This window comes from Syngnathus typhle, linkage group LG3 (assembly GCF_033458585.1).
Source record: "Syngnathus typhle isolate RoL2023-S1 ecotype Sweden linkage group LG3, RoL_Styp_1.0, whole genome shotgun sequence".
NCBI lineage: Eukaryota > Metazoa > Chordata > Actinopteri > Syngnathiformes > Syngnathidae > Syngnathus > Syngnathus typhle.
The window spans coordinates 9,426,485-9,449,856 of record NC_083740.1 but is presented as its reverse complement, the minus strand read 5'-3'; the positions used below and the strand labels follow the sequence as shown (position 1 = coordinate 9,449,856).

The 23,372-nt window shown below is 43.0% G+C and overlaps 2 protein-coding genes across 2 annotated transcripts; both read right to left on the bottom strand.

Moving 5' to 3' along the window:
• Positions 1-163: 163 nt before the first annotated feature.
• On the bottom strand, positions 164-16,713 carry LOC133150825 (lysyl oxidase homolog 4-like). The gene is made up of 15 exons (XM_061273380.1): positions 16,611-16,713; positions 15,645-15,913; positions 15,027-15,574; positions 14,420-14,631; positions 10,318-10,356; positions 10,039-10,246; positions 9,286-9,466; positions 6,149-6,303; positions 5,906-6,073; positions 5,332-5,494; positions 5,003-5,246; positions 4,087-4,202; positions 3,830-3,966; positions 1,417-1,528; positions 164-959 (listed from the first exon to the last, which is right to left on the bottom strand). The coding sequence occupies exons 2-15, from the start codon at positions 15,910-15,912 to the stop codon at positions 889-891; spliced, it is 2,622 nt and encodes an 873-aa protein (XP_061129364.1). The 5' UTR covers position 15,913; positions 16,611-16,713; the 3' UTR covers positions 164-888.
• Positions 16,714-17,830: 1,117 nt separating this feature from the next.
• On the bottom strand, positions 17,831-21,726 carry LOC133150835 (tektin-4-like). Its single transcript, XM_061273393.1, has 7 exons — positions 20,752-21,726; positions 20,381-20,451; positions 19,870-20,013; positions 19,708-19,794; positions 19,483-19,618; positions 19,129-19,283; positions 17,831-19,061 (listed from the first exon to the last, which is right to left on the bottom strand). The coding sequence occupies exons 1-7, from the start codon at positions 21,280-21,282 to the stop codon at positions 18,848-18,850; spliced, it is 1,338 nt and encodes a 445-aa protein (XP_061129377.1). The 5' UTR covers positions 21,283-21,726; the 3' UTR covers positions 17,831-18,847.
• Between the last annotated feature and the right edge of the window lie 1,646 nt (positions 21,727-23,372).

Below are 23,372 nucleotides of genomic sequence, written 5' to 3'. Positions count from 1 at the left end.
AGTCTGAGCACTGTGGCGATCTGATTGCGTTATATTATCATGCACTTTAAATGTCCATTTTAAAGAAAATATTTGGCTGAGCAGATTCAGTTAAATCTTAACATTATCCTTTATCTTTATTGTGCAAAATCTGCAGGAAAAATAACCATTCCTTAAATAAGCATGTTTGTCATTCTGATGTTTATTCTTGCTCTACCATTTAAGTAATGATTATGGCGCACTACCGCGGTGCCTCCAGGTCTCATCTGATGTTACCACTGTTAAACAGGTGAACAAACAAGTAAATGATCTCTCAGAATAAAATTAACAATACAAAACACAGCCATGTACGGACAATGCCAACTCAAAAGTACAATAAAATCTGCATAAATTAGAGACCTAACATTGTTTCAGAGAGGTAATATAAAACTGTACATGACAATACATGTGCAATACATTACAATATTTATTCAAATAGGGCAAAATAGCACCATGGAGTTAAAAATGTTGATTCTCATTCAAAATTAAAAAGCACACAGGTGTAACAGTAAAAAAAAAAAGCATTTGCAATTGGAAAGTGAATGTAAGCAGACAGATATCACCTGTGTCAATGTGGGACCTTCGTGTCTGTATGTAGTTGTCATGTTTTAGCCTTTGGGATTCAATTGTTTTAATTGGTTGGAAAATGAAAATTAGTCAACGTTTGGTCCGATGCGCGCTTTCCTTTTTTTCTACTTTTCAACATTTCTCCTTTAATCATCTTGACTTGAACTGCCTCTCATGATTTCCTTTCCAAATCCCCCTCGCCCTCTCATGTTTTCTTGTCTCTCAACCTCTTTGTCTTGTTGTGTTGAGGTGTACTGAGGAGTTGAATGGTTCTTCTGTCCCTATATTGGTGTCATCATCCATTCACAGGAAGTTGTTGGTGATCTCACGCTGGTGGTCAAACAAGTCCTCGACATCAGCACTGTAAGCGTCACCTGAGGAAACACGAGAAAAAACATGAGAGAAAATTACGGCGTCTCAATTGTATCCTCACTCTTTTCTCATCCCACATCTCATCTCACCCCCAATCTCCTCATCCTCAACCACAGCTCATTGCCAATCTCATATCATCCCCAATCTCAGATCCATTGCAATCTCCTCTCATCCTCAATCTCTTCTCATCCCCAATTTCATTTAATCACATTTCATCTCTTCTGATTCTCAATCTCACATCATCTCATTCCCAATCGCATCCAATTTGATCTGCAATCTCATCTCAATTGATCCCTTATCTCATTTGATCCTTTATCTCATCTCATTCTCAATGTCAGGTCCTCCTATGGCATAATGTCTCATCCCATCAAAATTCTCATCTCATTATATTTCATCAACATCTCATCCCCCCACTCATCCCCGTCGGGCATACCATCTCATCTTGTCTTTAAACCTTACCTGCGTGGCATCCAAACATGTAAGCGCGTGCTCCATCATATTTGCACCGACAGCGGATCACATTGTTCTTGAAATCAGATTCAGCCATATCCAAAGACGGGTTGACCTCCACCTGGAAAGAAGGGACACGTTTGATTACACAAGTGCAAGTCAACATATGTGCAAATAAGTCTCTGGTGATTGTGATGCATATTTTTCAAAGACCTACAACTGAATTCCCATAAGAATACATCCAAGAATATTTGTAGACATACAATGGGTGTGTCCTTTAATCTCAGCCTTTGGGCAATGGCTTGATTCCACTTGATTTGCTCTAATTATATTTCTACTCCAGCCCTATAAAGCTGATGCAGCTTTCCCCCCCTGCAGCATTGGGGCCCTAAAGTGCCTCAAGGATCTTTTTAATAATGTAACAGAAGGAAAAAAAAAACTTTTGACAGTCAGGAAACAGGCAGCTATCCACAGGGGCGGCCTCTGAGGAGCCGCAGGATTATTGTTCTCTCTTTTTCTAAATAGCTCAAATTGGGGGTTAAAGAGATGGATGACATCATTTTCCACTGTTATCTATGTGCAGGAAACAAAAACAGCCGAGGGATGCAGATGACAGTTTTGGTTTAGATCGAAGTTGCAGCCTGTCATTAGACTGTAGCCATGCTTGGTTGCCACGACTCGATGTTTTCCACCCTGTCTGTGCTGCCTGCTGCTATATGAGCAAAGCATACTGTAAATTATTGTTCCCTATGCACACATCAAACAGATAATTTGACCACACACTGTCATATGAAAACCCACTTTTAATTTCCTGAGGTTGATGATATAACCAATATACATAACCTACTTAAACATAACCTACTTATTTGTATTATTCAGACAAAATGACCATATTAGTCATCCAAGGATTTTAGCACACTTTTTGTTTTCATAGCACAATTGTTTTTTAATATGAATGTAAAAAGATCCTATTTTAGACATCAGTCGAGGCCGTCACTAGCTCTACTATATATATAGACAGCAGAGATTGGATGGTAATTGACCATCAAGCCGCGCCAACGTGACTCATTGCGTCAAACAACAAAAGGTCCTAAAATTGTCTGCCATTGCTGGTAAAAGCCACACCCAGCTGGTGGAAGAAACCTGAGCAAGCATCTGCAATCTCTCGCCTGCTCTCACTCCTTATGAAATTTATGGACAGCTGCCGGGACACGTAGTCACAAATCTCTACTCTTACGTCCCTACGTGGTTTGATGTCCAGCTGTCGCCTTGTTGCCCCATGTGTGCCATGCAGAAGGACGTGCACATGTCTGATGAAAGCATCTCTGATAATGCAAACGCTTGGGAACGAATTAGAACCCATAAGCATCATCTATGTGGTGCCACTTAGATTGCAGTCAAAAATAGAACAAATGACAGAGCGGGAGAACAGATGAGTGGGCCGCCACAGTAGATTGGATGTTTAGGAACATACAAGACCAACCAACTTGAACATAAAAAAATTATGTGAACCTCTGAGAGTTTGTCCACTGGCCAAGAAGCTGCACTCTCTCACTAATAGCAGGTCTACTTTCTATATAAAGCCACATTAAATGTACTCGCCTTAAATACACACACCCACACCCTGACACAACATGCGTATGGCATACCTGAATGGCTGAATGCTTAGCCAAGAGCCACTTTACTACAATTATAGTTGGTTATCGCTTTTATCCCACATGGGCTTGCAGATTTAAACTTCTGTGTTTCCCCTTTTTCCGCACACTTGCATGAAAGTTGGCATTCATTTTGGGTGTATTTGCCACATGGCCGGGCTTTCACCCATCTATTCTATAAGGTTTATACTTGAAGTTTGCAGTGAAGTTGGAGTGCACCACTTATGACTGGATAAATTCACTATAGTTCTGTTGAGTTTTTCTTTTTTTCTCATTTTCATTTTATTTTGTTTGTTTTAAATATTTGTTGTAGTTATTTTGTTATTTTTATTAGCTATAATAACCTATTTTGTTATTTTTATCAGCTATGATAACCTTGCTTCATACACTCTGAACATATTTGACCATAAGGCACACTTTAAATGTCCATTTCAAACATAATGGAACACAAAAAGATGTCTGTGTACACGTGTGTGCCTTTAAAAGGCTGGGCCTGGTCAACTTGCGTGTAACATCAGCAAGCGTGAGTGTCTGGTTGCGAGCTGTGGCCAACAACAGCTCCTGCATGAGTGTGTGCATTATGTTTAGATTTTACTCAGTAAGTAGGTATATTGCAAAGAAAAAAAAAAATCAGATCTCTTGAAAAAATCTGCAAACTCCATCTAGTTGGCCAACACAGAAGTCCAAACAATAAGTCATGCTTACATTGAAACTTAAAATAATAAAGTGACATGTTCCTGGAGGATATTTTTTAATGAAAAATTTACCTGGAAGACATATTCACCAGGTCGTATGTCTGTGATGTCAATCCACTGGCAATCAATGTCATGGCGATAAGTATCCCAGCAGCCAATTGAGATGCCTTGTTGTCCCATGTTGTAGCAGGAATACCGCTTGTAGAGACCTGGGAGTCAAAATAAATAATATCACGTGGATGCCCTCTAGAGGCAACATGGTTGGATAGTTCTTTTGAAATGATTGGCAAAATGTATTTTGCTTTGTAATTTGAATTTGATTGTCTGACCATCAGGGCAGTAGGTGTCCTCCAGACAGAAGCTGGCTTTGTGCCCCTCAGCCACTCTGGTTCCATTGAGGGTCAGAAGATCGTAGTGAGTAAACACCTCAATGCTGTGGTAGTGCCTAAGAAATGGAAGAGGGCCACATTTTATTCATGAAGACAGCTACAATAGTGGGAATGCTGACAGAATTCTGTAATTCACTAGAACGTTCTTCAATGAAATACAATCTGATCAGGATGGGTGAATGTAATGCTTTTCATCATGGTCCTGAACTGTAATTTTCTTTCTATAAAAAATACAAAAACTGCGCTTTCATAATGATAATTTGTGTTGCGGTACACAATTAACTCCTTTGTTATGTTATTCTTTTATCTGAACCAAAACATTGTTTCTCAACATTCAATTTGATTTGGGCTTTGGAGTTTCAAATTCTAAATAGTAGAGTAAGGATAAACTCTGTTATGCAGTGACCCGGGCGTCACACAGCGGGTTGTTTATTTGTTTTCTGTCGCTCTGTCTCTCGTTATAGAACCATTCCCGCAAGAAGCACAAGCAAAAATGGGAAACAAAACCAATGTGCTGGCTGGTTGGGGAGGTAGTGATTGAGGCTGGAAGAAACTCTGAGCTCTGCATGCCTCTTTTGTTTCAGAACATAAAACCTCAGCAGCTGAGTAAAAAAATCAAGCTGCCCTGTCAGTTTTAGCACTGATATTAACAAACAAGTAATCAATGAGGAGGGCTCTGATATAATTCTGATTGTCGATACCAATATCGATCCGATATGATATCAACAGGGATGATACGTGCATTTTTTTTTTAGTATGTACTTGATCAAGTGATACTATTCAAACACAGAACAGTCAGCAACAGTAGGTATGTGAAAATATGACCAATATGGGTTACATGATGATATCAGCATACCTGTGACACTGATGCCAAATCCAATTCTCCCTGGAAGCCCGAGGTTGGAAATCAGCACGGCCATTGTTCATGATACGGGTGGAGAACCTCAGCAGACGACGGTGTCCGTAAGGCCAGTTCATCCTGGCAGCAGAAGAGGAGAGGCAATTCTCCTCATTGGCACAGGTGAGCAGGTGAAGAGGCCTATCCTCCAAGTAAGATGACTCCTGGAGCAGCTGGGCATCCACAACCAGGTCAGGAGCAGCTGTCAGGGTCGACGAGGGGGAGTTGCAAGTCATTGCACACAAATGTCTACCGCCCCACCCCCAAACATGTTTTTTTTTGCTCACTCTCCACACAGGTGACTCCAGCAGCTCTGCCATCTCCTCCTCTGGGACAGTAAACGTGTGTGTTTTTGCGACACTGCTGGATGGACAGCTCAGAGCCCACACAGTGACTTCCACTTAGAACCACATCACTGGCATCACTGGATCCCGGCCAGTACCAAGTCTCCTGGACACACATTGGAGGGGAATGTTTTTGCACAGTTGATGGCGTTGTCTCCTTTAATACTTCAAGTCCTCTTTTTTAACAGAATGTGTCAGGACATATTATCATGTTTTATACTCTTTCACAATTTAAATCTGCCTATGAAATAACTGCTCTGCCTTTTCCATGCACATGCTTATTTTCAGCTTGTTTTTCCCGAGAATTTCTTGCCGATTTCTCTTTGCCTTACTTTGCCTCTTTTATTTTCAGAGCGCCTGAAGTGGACTTTGGAGAAGCCTATAATTACCTCAGGCCTCGATAATAACACAGCACAGGCACACAAACAGCAGCCCAGAGGCAAGGCAAATGTGGGAGTACCAAGAAAAGGAGGAGGAGGCCAAAGACAATATGATGCATATTGATGTCGCTGATCACCTGGTGAGCTCTGGAGGCGAAACCCAAGCCGAGCTGTCGGCACACCACCATGGCCTCGTTGATGCCCCAGTTCTCGCTGCAGATCGAGCCCCAGCGCTTCACTCCTCCGACCTCTATCAACACCTCCACGCGACCTTCGCCTTTGTCTCTGCCTCCAGCAAGTCTCACCTGATGACAAATTGTTTTGTGTGATTTTCACGCTGTCATAAATTACCGTGTGGAACTTGTGGACAAATTTCTTACAGTGGCCTGCGTGCCAGTGTTGGGGACATTGCAGCGAACCGCCGCATCCTGGTTGTGCTTGACGGTGTACAGGGGAACCGGTTTGGATTGACATTCTGTTAGGGACCTCTCTCTGCCTGTGCACTGGACACTGTTCATGTGGATGGGACCGGTACCTAGGATGGCAAAATGACAGACTTTTATGAAACAAATACAGGAATTCTACTAAATATATCCCGGAAATGTGCAAAACCGCTAGTTAGTTTATGGCACATAACTTACTACATTTGAATGTGCGACTGCTGCCCCTTACTTTTCAAGTAGTGTACATATGAAGAGCTGCTTTTCAAAACACTATAAATCAATTTAGATCCTCCTGAAAATAACATTGAGCCAGACCTATACAAATAGTTTGACCACCTTTCATTTTATCACGTTATAAGAATCTATTTGCTCAGTCTGAGCAACAAACGATAACGGCGGCTTGTATACAACAAAACGGCAGTCACCGGGGGAATAAAGTCAAAAATAGTCTAATTCTACAGATGAGTATTGTGAGTCATGCTCAGTCCTGTGATGTGGCTCATGCAAGGGGCCCTTTGAGAGCGAGGGAGCGAGAGAGAGCGCCTTTTGTCCTTTTATTACTGCACACTCCATTCTGCTCACCACAGCCAAAAATCTCTGAACTTGCTGAAGTCTGCGAAGGTGTACAAGGCCAAAGTTTTATTAAGCTCTATATTTTTTCTCTCAAATAGCCAATGATGTCACCAACATTGAATCAGGTCACTTCTCAAACTGCACCACCCAGGAGTCGTCCCAGAACTCCAGCAAGACCCAGACCACTCCCCAGTGTTTGTGCAACACGGCTAAATTTGCCTGAACTAGAACCATTTCAACCCGCAATGCTCTGCTGTGACATTTACCATCATCATTATTTTGACATACCACAAGCACGGCACCTACTTTAAGAACCCTAAAAGGTTTCCATGAATGACTTCATTAAGGCAAGTGGAGAGAAGGAAATGCAGCCACCCTTGTGGGTCATGCCGCTGTATGTTCTCATTTGGGCAGAAAGATAATGGCAGGAAATGAATTTAATTGCAGAGGAAGTAGGGCGAGAAAAGTGGACAGTAACCCAGCTTGTGAAAGTCAGACCCTTTTGTTAAAAAAAACAACCTGATTTGATAGTTTTTGTTAGAAAACTGCATGGTAGTGTTTCCAGGGATACAACGGAAGCAGAATCTACAAAATGTAGGCCATTGTGACCTCCTGGTCATGGGTAGATGCAGTCGACCATTAGCTTTTGCGTCAGAGTTCATTTCTCTGCTTGCGTCTACAATTTTGGGATTATTATTTTGGCAGACTGGGGCCGGTGCGTTCAGCGTAAAAATGGGTGTAACTTTATTTTTGTGCCAGCGCAAGTCTATTCTAGTGTGTTTGAGGCCGTGTTGCACCCATCTGGGTGTTTCGGCGCATGGAGTTGCCTTGCCCTTCACACATCCGTCTGTTTGGTAATAAAAGTAGCAGAAGAAATGGCTTATATCAGCAGAATGCTAAAGTAGAATTAATTTTAGACTAGCTGAAAGGAGGTCTGTTTTGTAGTGCAGGTGGTCTAATGCGATTTCGGTGTATTTGAGATGGTGCAGACACATTTGTGTGATGGACGTCTTTCAATTGGTCATTGAAACTTTTAGCCCAGTGGTTGGTGCTCTGCGCTCTGAAGCCAGCGGATCGGGTTCGATCCCGAAGTTGGGTGGTTTTCTGTTTTCGCAATGTCGGACACGATTGGGCTGTGAATGTGCTGCAAATGAGTGATGTTGCAAGCATTGGCTGGGCTGAAAAGTCTAATTTCATCAACAGCGCGCAATTGCCCCGTTCATAAGAAGAAAAACTCCACCCATGTGCACATTTATACTGCGCTTTGCGCCTGGCACAAAAATAGGGCCTTTAGAGTGTTTAGTCTGACCTTGTTCTCATGGGACTTTAGTCAACTGTCATAATAAAAGTAATAAACTGTAATTAGTAGAAAAACAACGTATTTTGGGATTGCTTAAATCTTTTCTTGAAATTAATGAATGAAAATAATATGGCCTAACTCTCACGCCCTAACCACTTTAAAATTATGGGCAAATACAGTGTCAACAGCGGAGCATGTGTGCCAGTGATATTCACGATGCAATGATAGTTAGCGTTAATTTAATCCCATGCTTTATACACAGAAGTGCTTTGATATATTCAAGGATATTTACAAATAACTCAAGAAACTTGACTGACTTTCATGGTTTTAAAGTCACTCTGCACACCGATTAGCACTGTGGCATCAAAGGAGGAATATTCTTAAATCTTGGCTTTGCTCAGTTCTTTCCTCCCACAGCATTAAATTGTGCTTGCTGGTGTCACGCCCGTGCCAGAGCACGCTCGGCCTTCAATTTCCCTCAGCCACACCCCTTCATCACCGTCATGTCTGTCACCTGCTTCTTCTTGTTACCTTATGTATTTAAGCCCTGCCCGCGTATTTCTTCTGGTCGGGGTCTTCTGTCAGGAATGATGGAAGCCAGGACGACCAACTGTATCTTGGCCCAGGGTTTATTGAGGGGAAAAGGGAGTTGGAAGGTGGGCAAATAAGATACAGAAGGGATAGAGACTCATGGCCAGAAAACAGACAGAATGACTGATAGAAGTCCACTTGGACACAGATCAACTTCTGACCGTGAGCCTCCACCCAAGACCGGGGGTGTCTATTGTTGTCTCCCGCCTTGTGTTCCTGTCCTACTCGTCCAGTTTCCCCCCGGTCTTGTTTGTAGGCTCACGGTAAGGATCTGTTTAGTGTCCGAGTGGACTTCTGTTTGTCTGCTGGCCGTGAGTCTCTATCTCGCCGGTGTCTGTGTTGCCTTTCCTTCAATATATTAAGCTGCATTTGGTCACCCTGCTCCGTTCCAATCTGGGACAGCTGGGTTTAGCGAAGCCTCTCATTTGCCCATATAGGTGTGAATGCAAGTGAAAAGGATTATCGGAATCAGATAGGATGGATGGACTTCAAATTCATTGTAATCCTGCCAGAACGGAAATTGATGTGGAAAGCAGTAGATCTGCGTTTTGTATTAAGGTGCTTCCACACTTAAGTGTGACACAGTGTACTATTGTCTGTCTGGTCTCACCCTCTCCTAGTTGAGCCTTGGTCAGGGCCTCCTTGGCTGATCCAAAGCCCAGCTCTCTGCAGACGACGCTTGCGGCGGTGATGTCCCACAGGTGGTCAGCCACGGTGCCCCACTTTCCCTCTTGCAGAACCTCCACACGACCCTCCCCAAGGCGAGGCCCTGCCTTGAGACGCACGTTGGTCTGGTAGGAAAAGGAGAAAGAGTCAACATTTGCTCTCTTAAAACATATTTGAATGCTTTTTATTTTAGAATGTTTTCCATCTTCATTCTTCAGTTACCGTATTTTCCACGCTATAAGGCGCACCTTCAATGAATGGCCCATTTTAAAACTTTGTCCATATATAAGGCGCACCGGATTATAAGGCACACCTTCAATGAATGGCCCATTTTAAAACTTTGTCCATACGTATATAAGACATATACATGTGGTCCGCGGGCCGGACTTTGGACAAGCCTGCTGCAGTGGCTCAATATTAGTCCATATATAAGGCGCACCTGATTATAAGGCGCACTGTTGGCTTTTGAGAAAATTTGAGGATGTTAGGTGCGCCTTATAGTGCGGAAAATACGGTAGTTTATTTTTGTGTTTGCATTTTCCTTCTCAAACCTCTGAGGTTTTACCCAAAGTTAAACTGAAGGCAACATATTTTTATTCAGTAGAGGATCACTTCCTACTAGGTTGTTATACTTTTCAAATGTAATGAACTATTCACATATTAAAGATGAGAAGGTGATTAGGCACCCCGCACTGACCGACATAGTGTGTGTTGAATGTCTTCGGCCGTTGCGTGCAAACTGTGCTCCAGGTACACAACGGATGACAGCGTGCATGCCCCCCGCGCATGGTCCGTCTCTCCTGCGGACAGCCAGCTGGGCCTGGCACTGGGACAAGGAGACCTCCACTCCCTGACACTGCACTCTCTCCACCCAGTAGGCCTTCTTGGTGATCTGTGTCCTCAGTCTGAGGAAAAAATGTTGGATGTTAAGTGCAGGTATGCGTGAATGCTGCGTTTGTTTGAGAGCATGCTTTACCTGGATGATGGATCTGCGATTTTGGAGTCCCACAGTTTCCTGAAAGACAACAGCATTGAAATAAAACTTTGAAAGCTCTTAAACTGCTCAATGTGATATCTAGTAGACGGAATCAAACACGCACAGAGTCTGAGCTACTTCCTGGATTTCAAATGACTACTCTCAATCATCCTTGTTTAGTTCTTAAAATACAAACATACTTTTGGACTCTTCTGTATTTGTGGATGAACTGAAATATTTCTCCTTGAAATGTTTCCTGTCATGCATTTTTGGTTTGGTCATAGATGGTATTTATCTTTACAGAGGGATGTGTGGGATTTAAAAATGTGCAGATATGAATAGGCTACATCAATCTTGAAGTCAGAAAAACATTGTACATGTTATGCTGTACATATCCACACATCTTTTATATTATATTGGGGAAATTAGGTCCAACATTTATGTACGCCAACATGCATTCAGCTCAAAATGTGTGGACAAAGGGAACACTAGAAATATAAAAAGTTTCCTGAGCCAGAGAAGGCCTGGAGAGTGTCATTTTGTCACGCACACTCACACCAAACCACTTGCATCAACCAACGCAACCACAAGCAGGTGCAGCCTTCACGGACACCCTTTGTGAATTCAGTGAGTCAGAACAGACAAGTGTATACTTCAGAGAGCAAGTTGGTTACCTGCACCACCAGACCAGTGATGCAAATGTAAATATTGGGCAAACTAAAGTGGGAGATGGATCGGGACTGTTACTAAATTAGGAATTCTGATGCAGACAAACTTGTGATGCTGTGTGGCTTTGGCACCTTGATACATGTTGTTTTAGCAGAGCTATAATGAGCATATGTAATTATTAGTCTGTCAGAGCAAAATAGGAAAACATAATTTCAGGTCATCGTATTTGCTTGTTTGTGCATTAGCACGGGTTTAAATTTGTGTGTTGGGTTATCCCTTTGCATGTATGGATTCCTCACCATTACAAAATTTTGCATGATAATTGAAGACTAAACGGTCCACAGGAGTGAATGCGAGTGTTTTGTCTTGTCAGTGCCCCATGATTGGCTGGCTGGAAACCAATCCAGCTTGTACCCCATGTCTAGCCTAAAGTCAGCTAGGATAGGCTTTGAAAGTTTTTTAATTTTGTTATGTTTTTCCACGTGTCCCATTTTCATGTTTTGAGTTTGGTTTTATGTTTACTTTTTGCGTCAAGTCTGGTTCCTTGGTGTTCCTCGTCTCATCAGCTTGTTTGTATTTAGTTCCCTGATCCCATCTGAGTCTATTCCCTATTTACATTTGTTATTTTGTGTTCTGTGTGTTGGACTTTGTTGATTTAGTTTGTTTTTTATTCCAAGTGCCTTATATGACTAAATTTTGCGTGTTTTGGAATTAAAGTCCCGTTTTTCAGTGCAGTATTGCTTTTCAGTTCTCAGTCATGCACATCCTTGACGTTGGGTCACTAATTTGGGGGTTTCAAAAATGGATTGATGGATGTTTGCGCATTATTTATTGGCGGATAATTAACAACTAATGTATTGTTATTATATTTTGGGTGTCTGAGGGTTTCCAGACATACCGTTATAACTCAGTGAAAATAAACTCCTGCAGCAAGACTCCCACTCAAGGGTACCCCGCTTGATCCATAAAGCACAACTCTACAAATTGCTTCTACAACTATATCAATATATCCAAGACTTTTGGACAGTACTGTTCACAGCAATGACTATTTTTTTGTGGCATCAGCCTATCCTTGCTCCTGCTGAAGACGTTTCATAACCTGATAGTTGAGGAACAATTGAGGCAATGGGGGTGTTAGTTCACGGGGTTCTGAAGGCTGAGGTTAGTGGGGAGGAGGAGGTGAGAGTCACCCGTATAATTGCCTGCTGTGCTTGGCAGTGTCTGCCGTGCGGTCGACTCGAGCAGTAGCATGTTGGTTCACACACACCAGACGTGGAAATATGCACGTACATATCAGTTTTCCCTACGTCGCCGCCTCTTTAAAAAGCCTTTAAAGCTCAAAGCGACATGGTTACAAAGTGTCATGACTGTGTGCCTGGAAACAAGAGGCTGGTGATGTAAGACTCTCTCTGAACTTTTAATAGGATTTGCCCAACCTCGGAAAAGTCACACTATTTTGGGTTCAAGTCTAGATATATTCCGTGTGGTCATCTTTGTCAAGTTGGAGATTTGAAGGTAAACAACAACATCATCAACAAAGTGTTTTTTTAGTTCTTAACTTGAAGAAAGCTGGCTGCAGTATTCCTTTATGCAAGCCCGACCACGCAATTCCAAAAGCAAGATTGGAAAGAGCAGCTCAGTGTTAGAAGAGAAAAAAAATAACCTGTTATTATGTTGTGCTAGCATGAAGCTGCCTGAAAGGAACAATTGGCAGAGTCAAGTGGTGGCAGGTCTGACTGACTCCATGTGCACATGCATCAGAGACAGAGCAAACTCACAAAGGGCTTCTTAATCACGCCCTTTTTACAGAACGTTAAACTTCACATCATTCACATCAAAGAGAGAATACAAGATAGAGAAGCCAAAAGGAGAAGTTGGGGAATTGAGTGGCTCCCCATTTTTTTTGGTGAGAATCGCATGGTTGGCGGGTTATCAAATTAAGACCAAATCCACCACGAAACGAGAAAAACTGTAACTTCCAAGCGTTCAAAGTCAAATACAACGCGTAAGTTAGTGAGTCACAAGCGTCAGAGGGATCATTGTCGCTGTATTGGTGAAACACATCAAAGTTTGAAACCTCAAGCAAATATTGATCTCAAATAACTCGACCAACTTGACCAGAAGTCATCACAAGACTCATTTTGAGTTATTTGCTCCAAAACAAAGTTAGCTTTTCAAGAAAGTCTTACTTTAGCACTTTCTTCCCGGGCGGCCTGACACCTTGCAATAACGTTCTCCTTGAAAAGCGCCTTGAGGGGTATTTAGCAGCTCAATCAGACAGCTAACAAATGATAACAATAGAACTGAAGGATTAACTACTGTATGTAACTTAGATTTAAAATTCATCATCACATTTATGTTCAATTTTTAAATATTCACTTATTGTGAAATTGGATGAATGAAGCAGATCCTTTGTAAAATTCAACATTGTGTTATACCTTCTCATCATGATGAATCATTTCATGAGCTCCGTCCATCCATTTCCTATGCCGCTTGTGTTAATTAAAGAGTGAGATGATCATCGGTAGTTATTGCCTTTGGTGCTAGACAAGACTCCAGCGTGTGTCCTATTGGCAAGCTGCTGAGCAGTTCAAGGACAAGGGGTAATTATTGGCGACAGATGGCACTGTGCAAAGAGGCGGTCAGTCTAGTTGTGCTTCTAGCCAGGCTCGAAAAAGACCTCTGTGGGCAGCCACATAGAGGACTGTTTGCATGTGGACACTGGCCGGCACGTGTATTTGTGTGCGTGTTTATGTAAAGTCTTGTGAGATGCTTTTCTATGAAGGGCAAGGTGATGTTTTTGTATTTGTGTCTTGGAGTTTGTGTGAGGGAAGCAAAAGGGCTGATCTTAGAAAGGTTGCATTCGCAAGGACCAAATTTACATACGGAGCAGACATTTGCAAATAAGAGCTTTTTGTTTCCTTTTTGTGAATACAAGCTAAATGCATCTCAAGTTTTTTATGTAGTTTGTAGGCCACTGCAACTTTTCTGTTAATTATAAGTAACATTTTAAAACACAACATATAATATTTTAATGACAGACTTTTTCTTGAAGGGCATAACACTTTGAAACAGTCAACATCAGACATTAATAACAGACTCCCCTGGATTCTTATCAAGGCCTGCATTGAGGCCTAAGTCAGCTATTGGGCCAGACAGTCTTGGTGGACACTTGGCTTTAGCTAATGCCACAGGGGACGAGTAATGCCAAGTGTGGTCGTACTAACGGTAGCAGTTGTGGTTACCATCCCGGAGACGGATGGAAAGCGATTCAGGCTCGTCCGCAAAAGGAAGTGTCTACGACCACACTTTTCCATCCCTTTCATAGCCTGTGTCGGTGTGTGTGTCTGTGTCTGTGCACGTGCCTGCTCACACACACACGCACGCACGCAGGCACACACACAGACACACACACACACACTGTCTCACTCACCTGTAGGCATTTTGATCAAAGGTCTCGGCAGAAGGGAATCCCAACATGCCGCAGACGACGCGGCTGCTGCTGAGGTCCCAGCCGTTACTACACACATGACGCCATTTCCCGGCATGCTTCACTTCCAGCACTCCCTCGGTCACCAGACCGCCGCGGCTGCCGGACAGCACAGGCCGGAGACGGGCTTCGGCCAGCTGAACACTCTCACCGCTCTGAAAACGTAAAAAGCTTGAGTTCGTTTTTTTTTTTTCATCTTCAGTAAAGGTTTTTAATCAGAAAGGGATTGGAATCTTGGAGAACTAAAATGGGACGATGCCATTGAAAGAAGTTAAACACATGCTGATTTCTCACTTGTCTGTAATGATAGATGTGTGTATGGGGTCTACATAAGCTTTAAGTGAACTACTGTGTGCTCAAGAAGTTGCCAGATTCTAGACTGTCTGAAATAGATTTACAGTAGTAATCCATTTCTGTCCCTATCTACAGTAATGGGTAGAATTAGTGAAATTTAATATGCCCTGAAATACGACCATCATCCCACTGATAGGCCATGGTTACCCAAAATCTAACATTTTTGAAGAGACTATGTATATAGGGTATGTTTTACCTGGATGTACTGGGTATCCGACTCCAGTCCCACGTCGGGATAAACAGGATCAGGTTCGATATGGTTCCCACTGTCCGGCTGGGGCGGGGAATACGTCTGCCTATTGGACTGTCTGTCGGGCTGGCGTCTCGGCGCAGGTGGTCCTCTCCTTGGTGTCTCCTCCTCCTGCCTTTCAGTGGTGCTGGCTGCTGGCTGCGAATTTGTTGGCCCTCTATATCTTCGTGGGATCTGTATCTCGTGGCCGTTCTCCTGTGGTGAGATCCTGTTGCGGCGTGAAGACGGCAGGTTGCGGTTGAGGGCGATTTCGTGGCCTCGATTGAGGGAAGATGAGACTGGTGGCGTAGCTGGCTGCTGTGGAGTTCTCTGTCTAGGTTGTCTTGGCTCATGTGTGGAGGAGGAAGAGGCTCCGCCGTGGCTTCTTCCTGGGGTGCAAATGATCCCCAGGTCCTCAGCATGGGTGCAGTCATGGACTCCCCAACCATTGGACCCGCATTCTGCAATCGAACGCTCGTGGCCTCTGCAGTTCACATTATCCAACCAGATTTTACCTGGACGACAGAGCGCGGAGAGAATTTTACAAGTGAATGGAAAAAGTACTCAACACTGGGGAGAACTTACCTTGTCCTTGACCAAACTTGCTACTGTGTGCCCAAGTCAAACTGCTTTGAAAGCCCAGCTGTCTGCACACCACATTAGCCAGGTTCAGATCCACCTGGTCGTCACATACAGTTCCCCAGGCGCCATTGTAGAACACTTCCAAGCGCCCTTCGTTGGCATCGCGGCGGCCTGTACCCGCAAGCCGCACTTTCACCTCTTGTGCAGGCAGCTCAGAGGGGTACAGAAGCAGCAGCAGGAAGACAGTGGATAGGGAGCTGAGGAACAGCATCCTAGAGTGGTGGTTATGAAACAGAAGCAGCGTCGCTTTAGGTGAAGACTTGTAGAATGCAAAGGAGCTGCTTCAGAAAAAGAGACACCACAAAATTCCTTTCAATCCTACAAAGCCTGATTGACATTCCTTCCTTTGACAGAGCATATAATTAGAAATGACTCCTCTTTCCCTAAATGTGGCATTCAGAGTTTTATAGGTGAGTTTATTTGGAATGTTTATTGATTCTCAAAGCGATCTAGGCAAAGTGAGCAGTTTGAGAAATGGTTCAAAAACAGTCTAAACAAATTTGGGGGCAAACATGGCTAAAAGTAGCCCCTCTATCTAGCCAAAGAAAATGTTGGCTTTCCACAAACCCCAAAGTTTGGCTGCATGCATTCCGCCAGCAGACACAAAAGCAAACAAACACCACTGTAAAAATGTTGTCAACAGCAGGTATGCATCTGTAGGAGACATTTTCTTAAGAAGCAATTATGAATCATCCTTCTAATGCTCACAGATAGACAATGTTGCATTCTGACTTTACAGAAGCATAATTCAAAATGTTTGTTTCTGGGTTGCTAAAGAGCTAAAAGAAGAATCAAGCCCTTGTTGCTACAATGAGGAAATATTGATTAAGGAAAAATATATTTAAGAGCTGATAGATGAAGAGAAACAAAAATTAAATCAATAAGAGAGATGGATGAAGAGGCACTCACCTATCTGTTGTTTTCAGCCTGGAGTCGCTGGGGGCAAAGGAGCGAGGGAGCAATGGATGAAAAAAGCAATGACTTTTGCTCCTTCTGTCTCTCTATTCCCCACATTTCCCTCCCTCTTTTCCCTTTTTTGTCACTCCCTCAAATTGCCTTTTTTTATATCTCCCTCCCATTTTGCTCATTAAACTTATTCTCATATATTCCATCAAAATATCTGACATGGAAAAAACAATCAATTTTTTTCTGTATGTGCACATGTGATGTATGTTATATTACCATTAATGCTTCTTAAATCTTATTCCATATTGTATGTATATTATTGCAGTTGACCACAGGAAGCATAAGGTTCCTCCCACTTTTTCGGAATGGTCACATGGTCTGAGTACACGTGAGTATGTGAACTTACACAAGTCCATGTTTTATTACATTTCTCAAGTACTCTTATATGGGCTGCTTTCAAATCCTCAATCAGACTAAATCACTCAGGTGACAAGTTAAATGCTGCTTTACTACCCGGTTATTTATCACACACAATGACGAAAACACAAAGACAGAGAGACACCAGTCATGCATTGGTGGTGGAGGCATGGTAAGATGTTCTCACCAAAGCCAATTCCAACCTTTGGCATGAAGTTAAGATTTATAAGTTCTTTAGTCGTGGCACACCCTCAACCTTGATGTAAACCCTTCAAATGCAGTTTAGTCTCTCATTGAGCCATGAGGTGACAACTTCACCATATCTTGTAAAATAATGATCCTTCATGATTAGACTTTTGCAGACATGCCGTGTCCAAATGTTCTTTGCAATTACACAACACTGCAGCAAAAGGTCACGTAACACATGATTCTGTCTGACGTGTCAACTGAAAAATTCTGATCTATGTAATGACAGAATGAATGTATTGAATCTCAGACGAACCTAAGGGAATGTCTTGTTTTGAATTTTCCAGTAAATTATCCAAATTAAATCTAACATTTTTCAATTTGAATGCATCCTTTGGACACTTCTCTACACTCTTCAGTGAACCCGCAATTGGGATGAATTCCCGTGTGAGGCGGTTTAGGAAAATGAGGCTCAAGCGCTCCCTCTAGTGTAATCAATAATGTAGTCAATAATTGCCTCTAAAAAGCAGTCTCAAGTCGTTGCTTTAATCCAATAGCAAATAGGCTTCACTTTTAAACACGGCTCAGTTTAGCCAACACAAAGAAAGCATCTAGAGATAAAAACCCAGCAGATGACACCAGAGATTATCATGCGGTTGAAACACTTAAAATAAAATCAACCAGATTGCCAAAGAATTATGCAAGTAAACATTTATCTTGTTTAATAAGCAATTTCAATGACATTTCATGGAAAATTCTATCCATTTTATTCATCGTGTACATCAGTCGTTCCCAACTGTTTTTTTGTCTTGTGTATCCCCGAGCCCTTCTGTCACACTCGGAGTATATACATAAAGGGTTAATGCTTCACCAAAAGCAGAAAACTAATGATATGAAATTTTAGTCACCTTCATTTGTACATGTAATATTTTGGTATTATTTTCTTTTTAACGCAAACAAATGTTGCCTTGAAAATATTTAATTACAAATATGTAGTGTAATTATATAATTAAAAAAAACAGGATGTGTGCAAACACCATTTTACGGGCCTATGGAACGACTGAGAATAATTTCGGAAATAAAATGTTTTGCATATACCCCCTGCAATGTGCTCGAGTAAGCCTTCTGGTTGGGAATCACTGCTGTACATGAACATTTAAAAGTAGATGAGGTACTGTAAAGAGCTCCTGGCATTCCAGGGAGGAATGGGGTTGGAAAAAAAAGTCCAAGATTTAGTATCTTGAAAAGTGAGGTCTTCAGACGGTCTGAATATTGTGAATGAGCATTTTATTCCTTCCCTGAACCTCACAGACATTGCAACATCCCTTGGAGAGTGATGAGTGGTTCAGGAAACATCAAACAACATTTTAAATCATATAAATGACCACCCCAGAGTGCACACTTGGACACTATTGAGAATATTTGGTTATGTGAGCAAATGTAGTTCTGGGTGGAAATAAAACACGAGACATGACACAAATCATGCTCCTTGAAATGATCTCAGGATGAGTGCATGACGCTTCAGGCCGTGTGGTTATGTGGTTATGGTTGCTCACACTGCAATTGGAAAATAAACCCACTCCATGCAATATAATCCTCTACTCTCTTATAGGAGTCAAATCTAAGCAAACATATATTCAGTACCCAGAAAGAGTGGAGATTGTCGGATACAATTTGCGTTGAGTCATGCATTTCTCTCTTTCTATGAACAGCGAGTTGGATTTACACATAATGTCCTTCTCGAGTGCCATGCGGGTCTCCTCCAGGTGGGCTAGTGAGCTGCGAGCATCACTCAGCTGCTTCTTTAGAGTTGCCAGGGTTGTTTCAATCTCCCTCACCTCTCCTTCCAACCTGTACTCGGGCAGGTAACCGGAAGTGAGACGGCATAAAATTTGCGTGTACATGTGTGTGTGTGTACCTGATTTGGGGTTCATCCCTGCAGAGCTCCATGTTGGTTCTGTGATAGCGGCAGTACAGCCTGGACTCAACGACTCTCTGTGGGGCATCTTTGTCATCAATGGCTTTCTGCAAAGCCACTATATTCCTCTCCTGGAATCCAATCTGCACCAGGGTCTGCACACACACGCAACACACACAACAACAAAACAGTCGTGAGTTGTGCATTTGGTACCTTTGGACCTACTTGACCTAATTATCACCAAACTAGGTCATCAATATATGACTAGTGTCACCAAGAGAAGCCTTCTTGGCCCAGCTTGCCCGAAAATGCTAAAATGTCTGAGTGTGTTCTTGTCAATGTGTGTGTGTTGACCTGCTTGAACTGCGCCTCCATCTGGATCTTGGCATCCATCTGTTCTGTACAGCGCTGGAGGAGGGCTTGGTCCACATTGGAGCATTGGACTCTCAGGTCCTTAGTGGTGTCCAGTAGCACCTTCTGTACCAACTCACTGATGCACAACACATACACACAACAGTTAGTGCCCCAGTGATGCTGTCTGTTGTAACTCAAAAAGTCAATTCCAAACAATGCTCTCGCCTGAGATCCTTAGAAGCCTTTTCCTCTCGGAAGGCCCTGTGGAGGTTGTCTTGGGTGAAGTTAATCCACGAAGGGACGTTAGACATCCTGTAAGACCAAAAGAACATTAACGGCTATGCTCACTTCCAGTTGATAATTAATTCTATGTCCTGTATTCCTCACTGCTCCATCATAGCGGCTGAAATGGCATGGTGCTGCGTGTCTGTACTCTTGTCATTGAATCTTCCACATTGGAGGTCCAAGGCGTAGGCCTCGTACTTATCCGACCAATCAAACTCCAACGCCTGCTTGGTATCTCTGTTCAACCTGATACACGACGACATCAGAATGAGATTCTTCAGATTTTTATTTTTAAATAATGAAGCTCAACAATATTTGAAAGCTATCATGTCAATCAAGGGGGAACCATCAAACGATCAATGTTACCTCGTTATGTACTTTATATTGAATACAGAGTGTTACATCCACTATCTATTGTGCTTGTCTTCGTTAGGGGCACTGCTGGAGCTGATGCTAGCACACATTTGGGAGAGAGGTCACCAGCCAGTTTTCAAAATTAATGTTAAAAAAATAAAACTAGGCAAAAATAAACTTGTCTGATAATCCTTTGGTAGTATTTCCCTTTGGTGTGTCTGACGATATACAGTAACGATGTCAAGAACGTGATACTTACTTGATCTGAGTCACAACCTGGTCAATGGTTCTCTTCAGAAGAGTCTGGACATTCCTGATCAAGTCCACTTCCTATTTGATTTGAACACACAAATGTGACATGTGTCATGTCGGAATCAGTATAGTATTGATCAATGTTGCTTACATTATTTTTAATGATGGCACACACGACAGCACTGGTTTGAAAACTGCACACTTCTCACGGTTGAACTACTTTGTAAACACATTTGAGCACACGCCAAAAGCATAAAATGTCTGTGTAGCCTTTGAGAGGCGGAGCCTGCCGGAGTGGCGTGTGACGTCAGGGAGTCTGCTTCAGTGATGTCGTTTTTCCTTGGGTCAATGGTTTAATATAAAGATTGTTCAATGTACCTTGTACAGCTCCTCCTCCACACAGTCCCGGACGAGGTCTGATCCCAGTCGTCGGCTCCTGCAAGTCAGGTTGTCGATGGCGATGGCGTAGGGAGTCTCGGTGGCATCCAGCGCCTTCTCCAGCCTCAACTTGAGCCCCTGCAGGGCCGTCGTGTCGGACAGCAGCCGTCGGATGTGCTCCTGCAGCTCAGACTTCCAGCGGTGGATGTCCTGCAACCTCTCTCCGAGCAGGCGGGTCCCATTGGTCTGGGTGCAGACGGTGATGGCCTCGGTCTCCTTTCGCAGGACCCTGGACTCTTCCTGAACGGTCTGGGCGTCGTTGTGGTCAGCACCGGCCTGCCGGAGGAGGCTCTGGTAGCCGGTGAACCACTCGGCCGGGGTGTATTTAGCGGAGCGGAAGCCCGCGGAAGCTAAGTCCGCGGTAGCTACGCCCGAGGGCGGCTCCAAAGGGGCCCCTTGCTCCTGCAGGAGCCCCCGAGACACCGCTCCGCCATCATAGTGTGACTTAGACACTAACACTTCCCCTCTCATTTCCCGACAACGACTAAAACAATTCAAATGGAATAAAAGCAGCAGTGAACACTTAGTTACACAAAGGTGACAAGGAAGCGCAGCATATGCGGCGTTTGTTTACGGGTTGCCTGGATACAAGAAGCAACTGTGGTAATTTGAGCAAAGTGTAGCCAATAAACAAAATGTGTGCAGCGCTCTAAATTATTCAAGTGTGCAGAGTAAGATGTCCCTTTATCTCTTAGACATTTTCTGACCTGCACATTATTTGGTTTACGCTGGAGGAATCCATAACTTGTAGTTCAGTCATCATTTGCTTTGCGCTGGAGGAATCCCAAAATAGCGGATCAGTCTTCAAGTCGGACACAATGTATAAAAAACAAAACGTGTGGAGCTATCTATTTAGTGGATATGCCCCAATTTTCTGACAACCTTTTCTACCTTCCCCCACGACGCTCTGTAACAGAGCCCTTCTGTATGTGGTCGATTAATCTAATCTCAGATCGAAACCTTTGAAGCACGTCCACGATTTGAACTCGTCATGTAAGCAATGTGAACCGTTTTTGTCACGATACCAAATATGGCCGCTAGAGGGCGCCATTGCCATACAAACACAGCATTGGACATGTTTATCCGGGAGCCTGAACTTTTTTAAGATGCGGAACCCACGCATGGGGCCCCAAGCAGAAGTGGATATTGGGGCCCTCTATATCTGCCAATAATATTGGTTAATGGCGAAATATATTGCAGCAGTGCTATATTACGCGATGGATGAGGTTTATTGACTTAACATAGTAAACAGCCTTAAAAATTGGACCGACCCAGGAAGTTTGATCAGTTTGACCCAACTTCGGGTTTTGTTAAAAAAAACAATTGAATCGTTGGGTTATTTTGTACAGAAAAATGTGTGTTTTTTGGCAAATTGACCCTACTTCCCGAATCGGTTGGTTAGACTGTTTTTTCCCTTCAAAAATCAATTTTATACAGTCATTAATTGTGAGTTATCCAGCCCCCAGCAAAAACCATTACACTGGCCCATTCCAACGACTTTCACACACTAGCCTGTAAATAGTATTGTGGCCTGTGTACATTAACAGCAATAAATCATTCAGTGGAAGTTGACATGAATTTAACTGTGTGCATCTGTCATGCTGTGCTTCTCGGGGTACTCGATGGAATCCAGCCATAGGAAGAGCCTAAATTATTCCGCCACCTTTTAAAACGACTGACCCCACCATGCCCTGGCCGGTGCATCGTGAACGAGCATGGCCGCGTTTGCTGCGCACGCACTGATATTTTCCCTGTGCTCAGCCATTCCCTGGACTCCATCTGACCACACAGCTGTGCTTCTTGCATACCGCAAGTCAAACTGTTTCCATACCTCACCCACCCAAAGGTTAGCAATAGCAGAGGGATAAGTGTGTCCCGAATTAGTGAGTATGGCAAGGGGAACTGTGCCTGTTGCCAAGGGAAATTGCCGAGGGTGAGCGCAGGCCAGCTGGTGCTTGGCTTTCTTCTGCTGACATGTGAGCAACACACAAGACATGAGTCCTTTTAAGTTTTCTTAAACAACAAGCTAAGACTAATATATCCCCAAACGTGAAGCCAAGTAGCGCAAGGCGTACTGATATTTATAGATAATCCTTCCAAGGCTCCAGGGCCTTCCTCCAATCTTTACACTGCTTTATGTCTATTCTTGGTTGCTTCCTTTCACTTGTCTCCACACCTTGTCACATTTGCTTGATGATTGGAAAACCGTACTACCCTAGACTTCACAACTGCCCCCGAGAATTGTATGTTTTATTATAACATATTTAGTATTAAATGTGTTTTTACAAACATAACTTTTGACAAGGCCTGTATGACTCTTTAAACAAAAAGACGAGGAGAAAGTGTGAAAAGTGAGAGTCAAATTGTTGCAAAACTCACATTTCCCATTGGTGAGACCATCAACTTGGTTGCATCAAAATCTTTTTTTCATATGTGAAGGTGTTGGTATCAAAATACTTCAATACTTCATAAATACTTTTCTTTCTGGTGCATGTCTGCAACATCTGACTTGTGAACATAACATGAGCCTTTAACGATGGTCAGTTTACTACAGATTGCTA

What these genes read in the sequence shown, in the direction of transcription:
- LOC133150825 (XM_061273380.1), bottom strand. Translation starts at nt 15,912, where the DNA reads ATGCTGTTCCTCAGCTCCCTATCCACTGTCTTCCTGCTGCTGCTTCTG. An exon ending in CAAGTTTGGTCAAGGACAAG is followed by an intron (nt 15,575 to 15,644) that starts GTAAGTTCTCCC and finishes TCTGTCGTCCAG; the next exon opens with GTAAAATCTGGTTGGATAAT. An exon ending in TCGCCTCCAGAGCTCACCAG is followed by an intron (nt 5,495 to 5,905) that starts GTGATCAGCGAC and finishes ATGTGTGTCCAG; the next exon opens with GAGACTTGGTACTGGCCGGG.
- LOC133150835 (XM_061273393.1), bottom strand. Translation starts at nt 21,282, where the DNA reads ATGAGAGGGGAAGTGTTAGTGTCTAAGTCACACTATGATGGCGGAGCG. An exon ending in CAGGTTGTGACTCAGATCAA is followed by an intron (nt 20,014 to 20,380) that starts GTAAGTATCACG and finishes GTCGTGTATCAG; the next exon opens with GTTGAACAGAGATACCAAGC. An exon ending in TCAGCCGCTATGATGGAGCA is followed by an intron (nt 19,795 to 19,869) that starts GTGAGGAATACA and finishes TTGGTCTTACAG; the next exon opens with GATGTCTAACGTCCCTTCGT.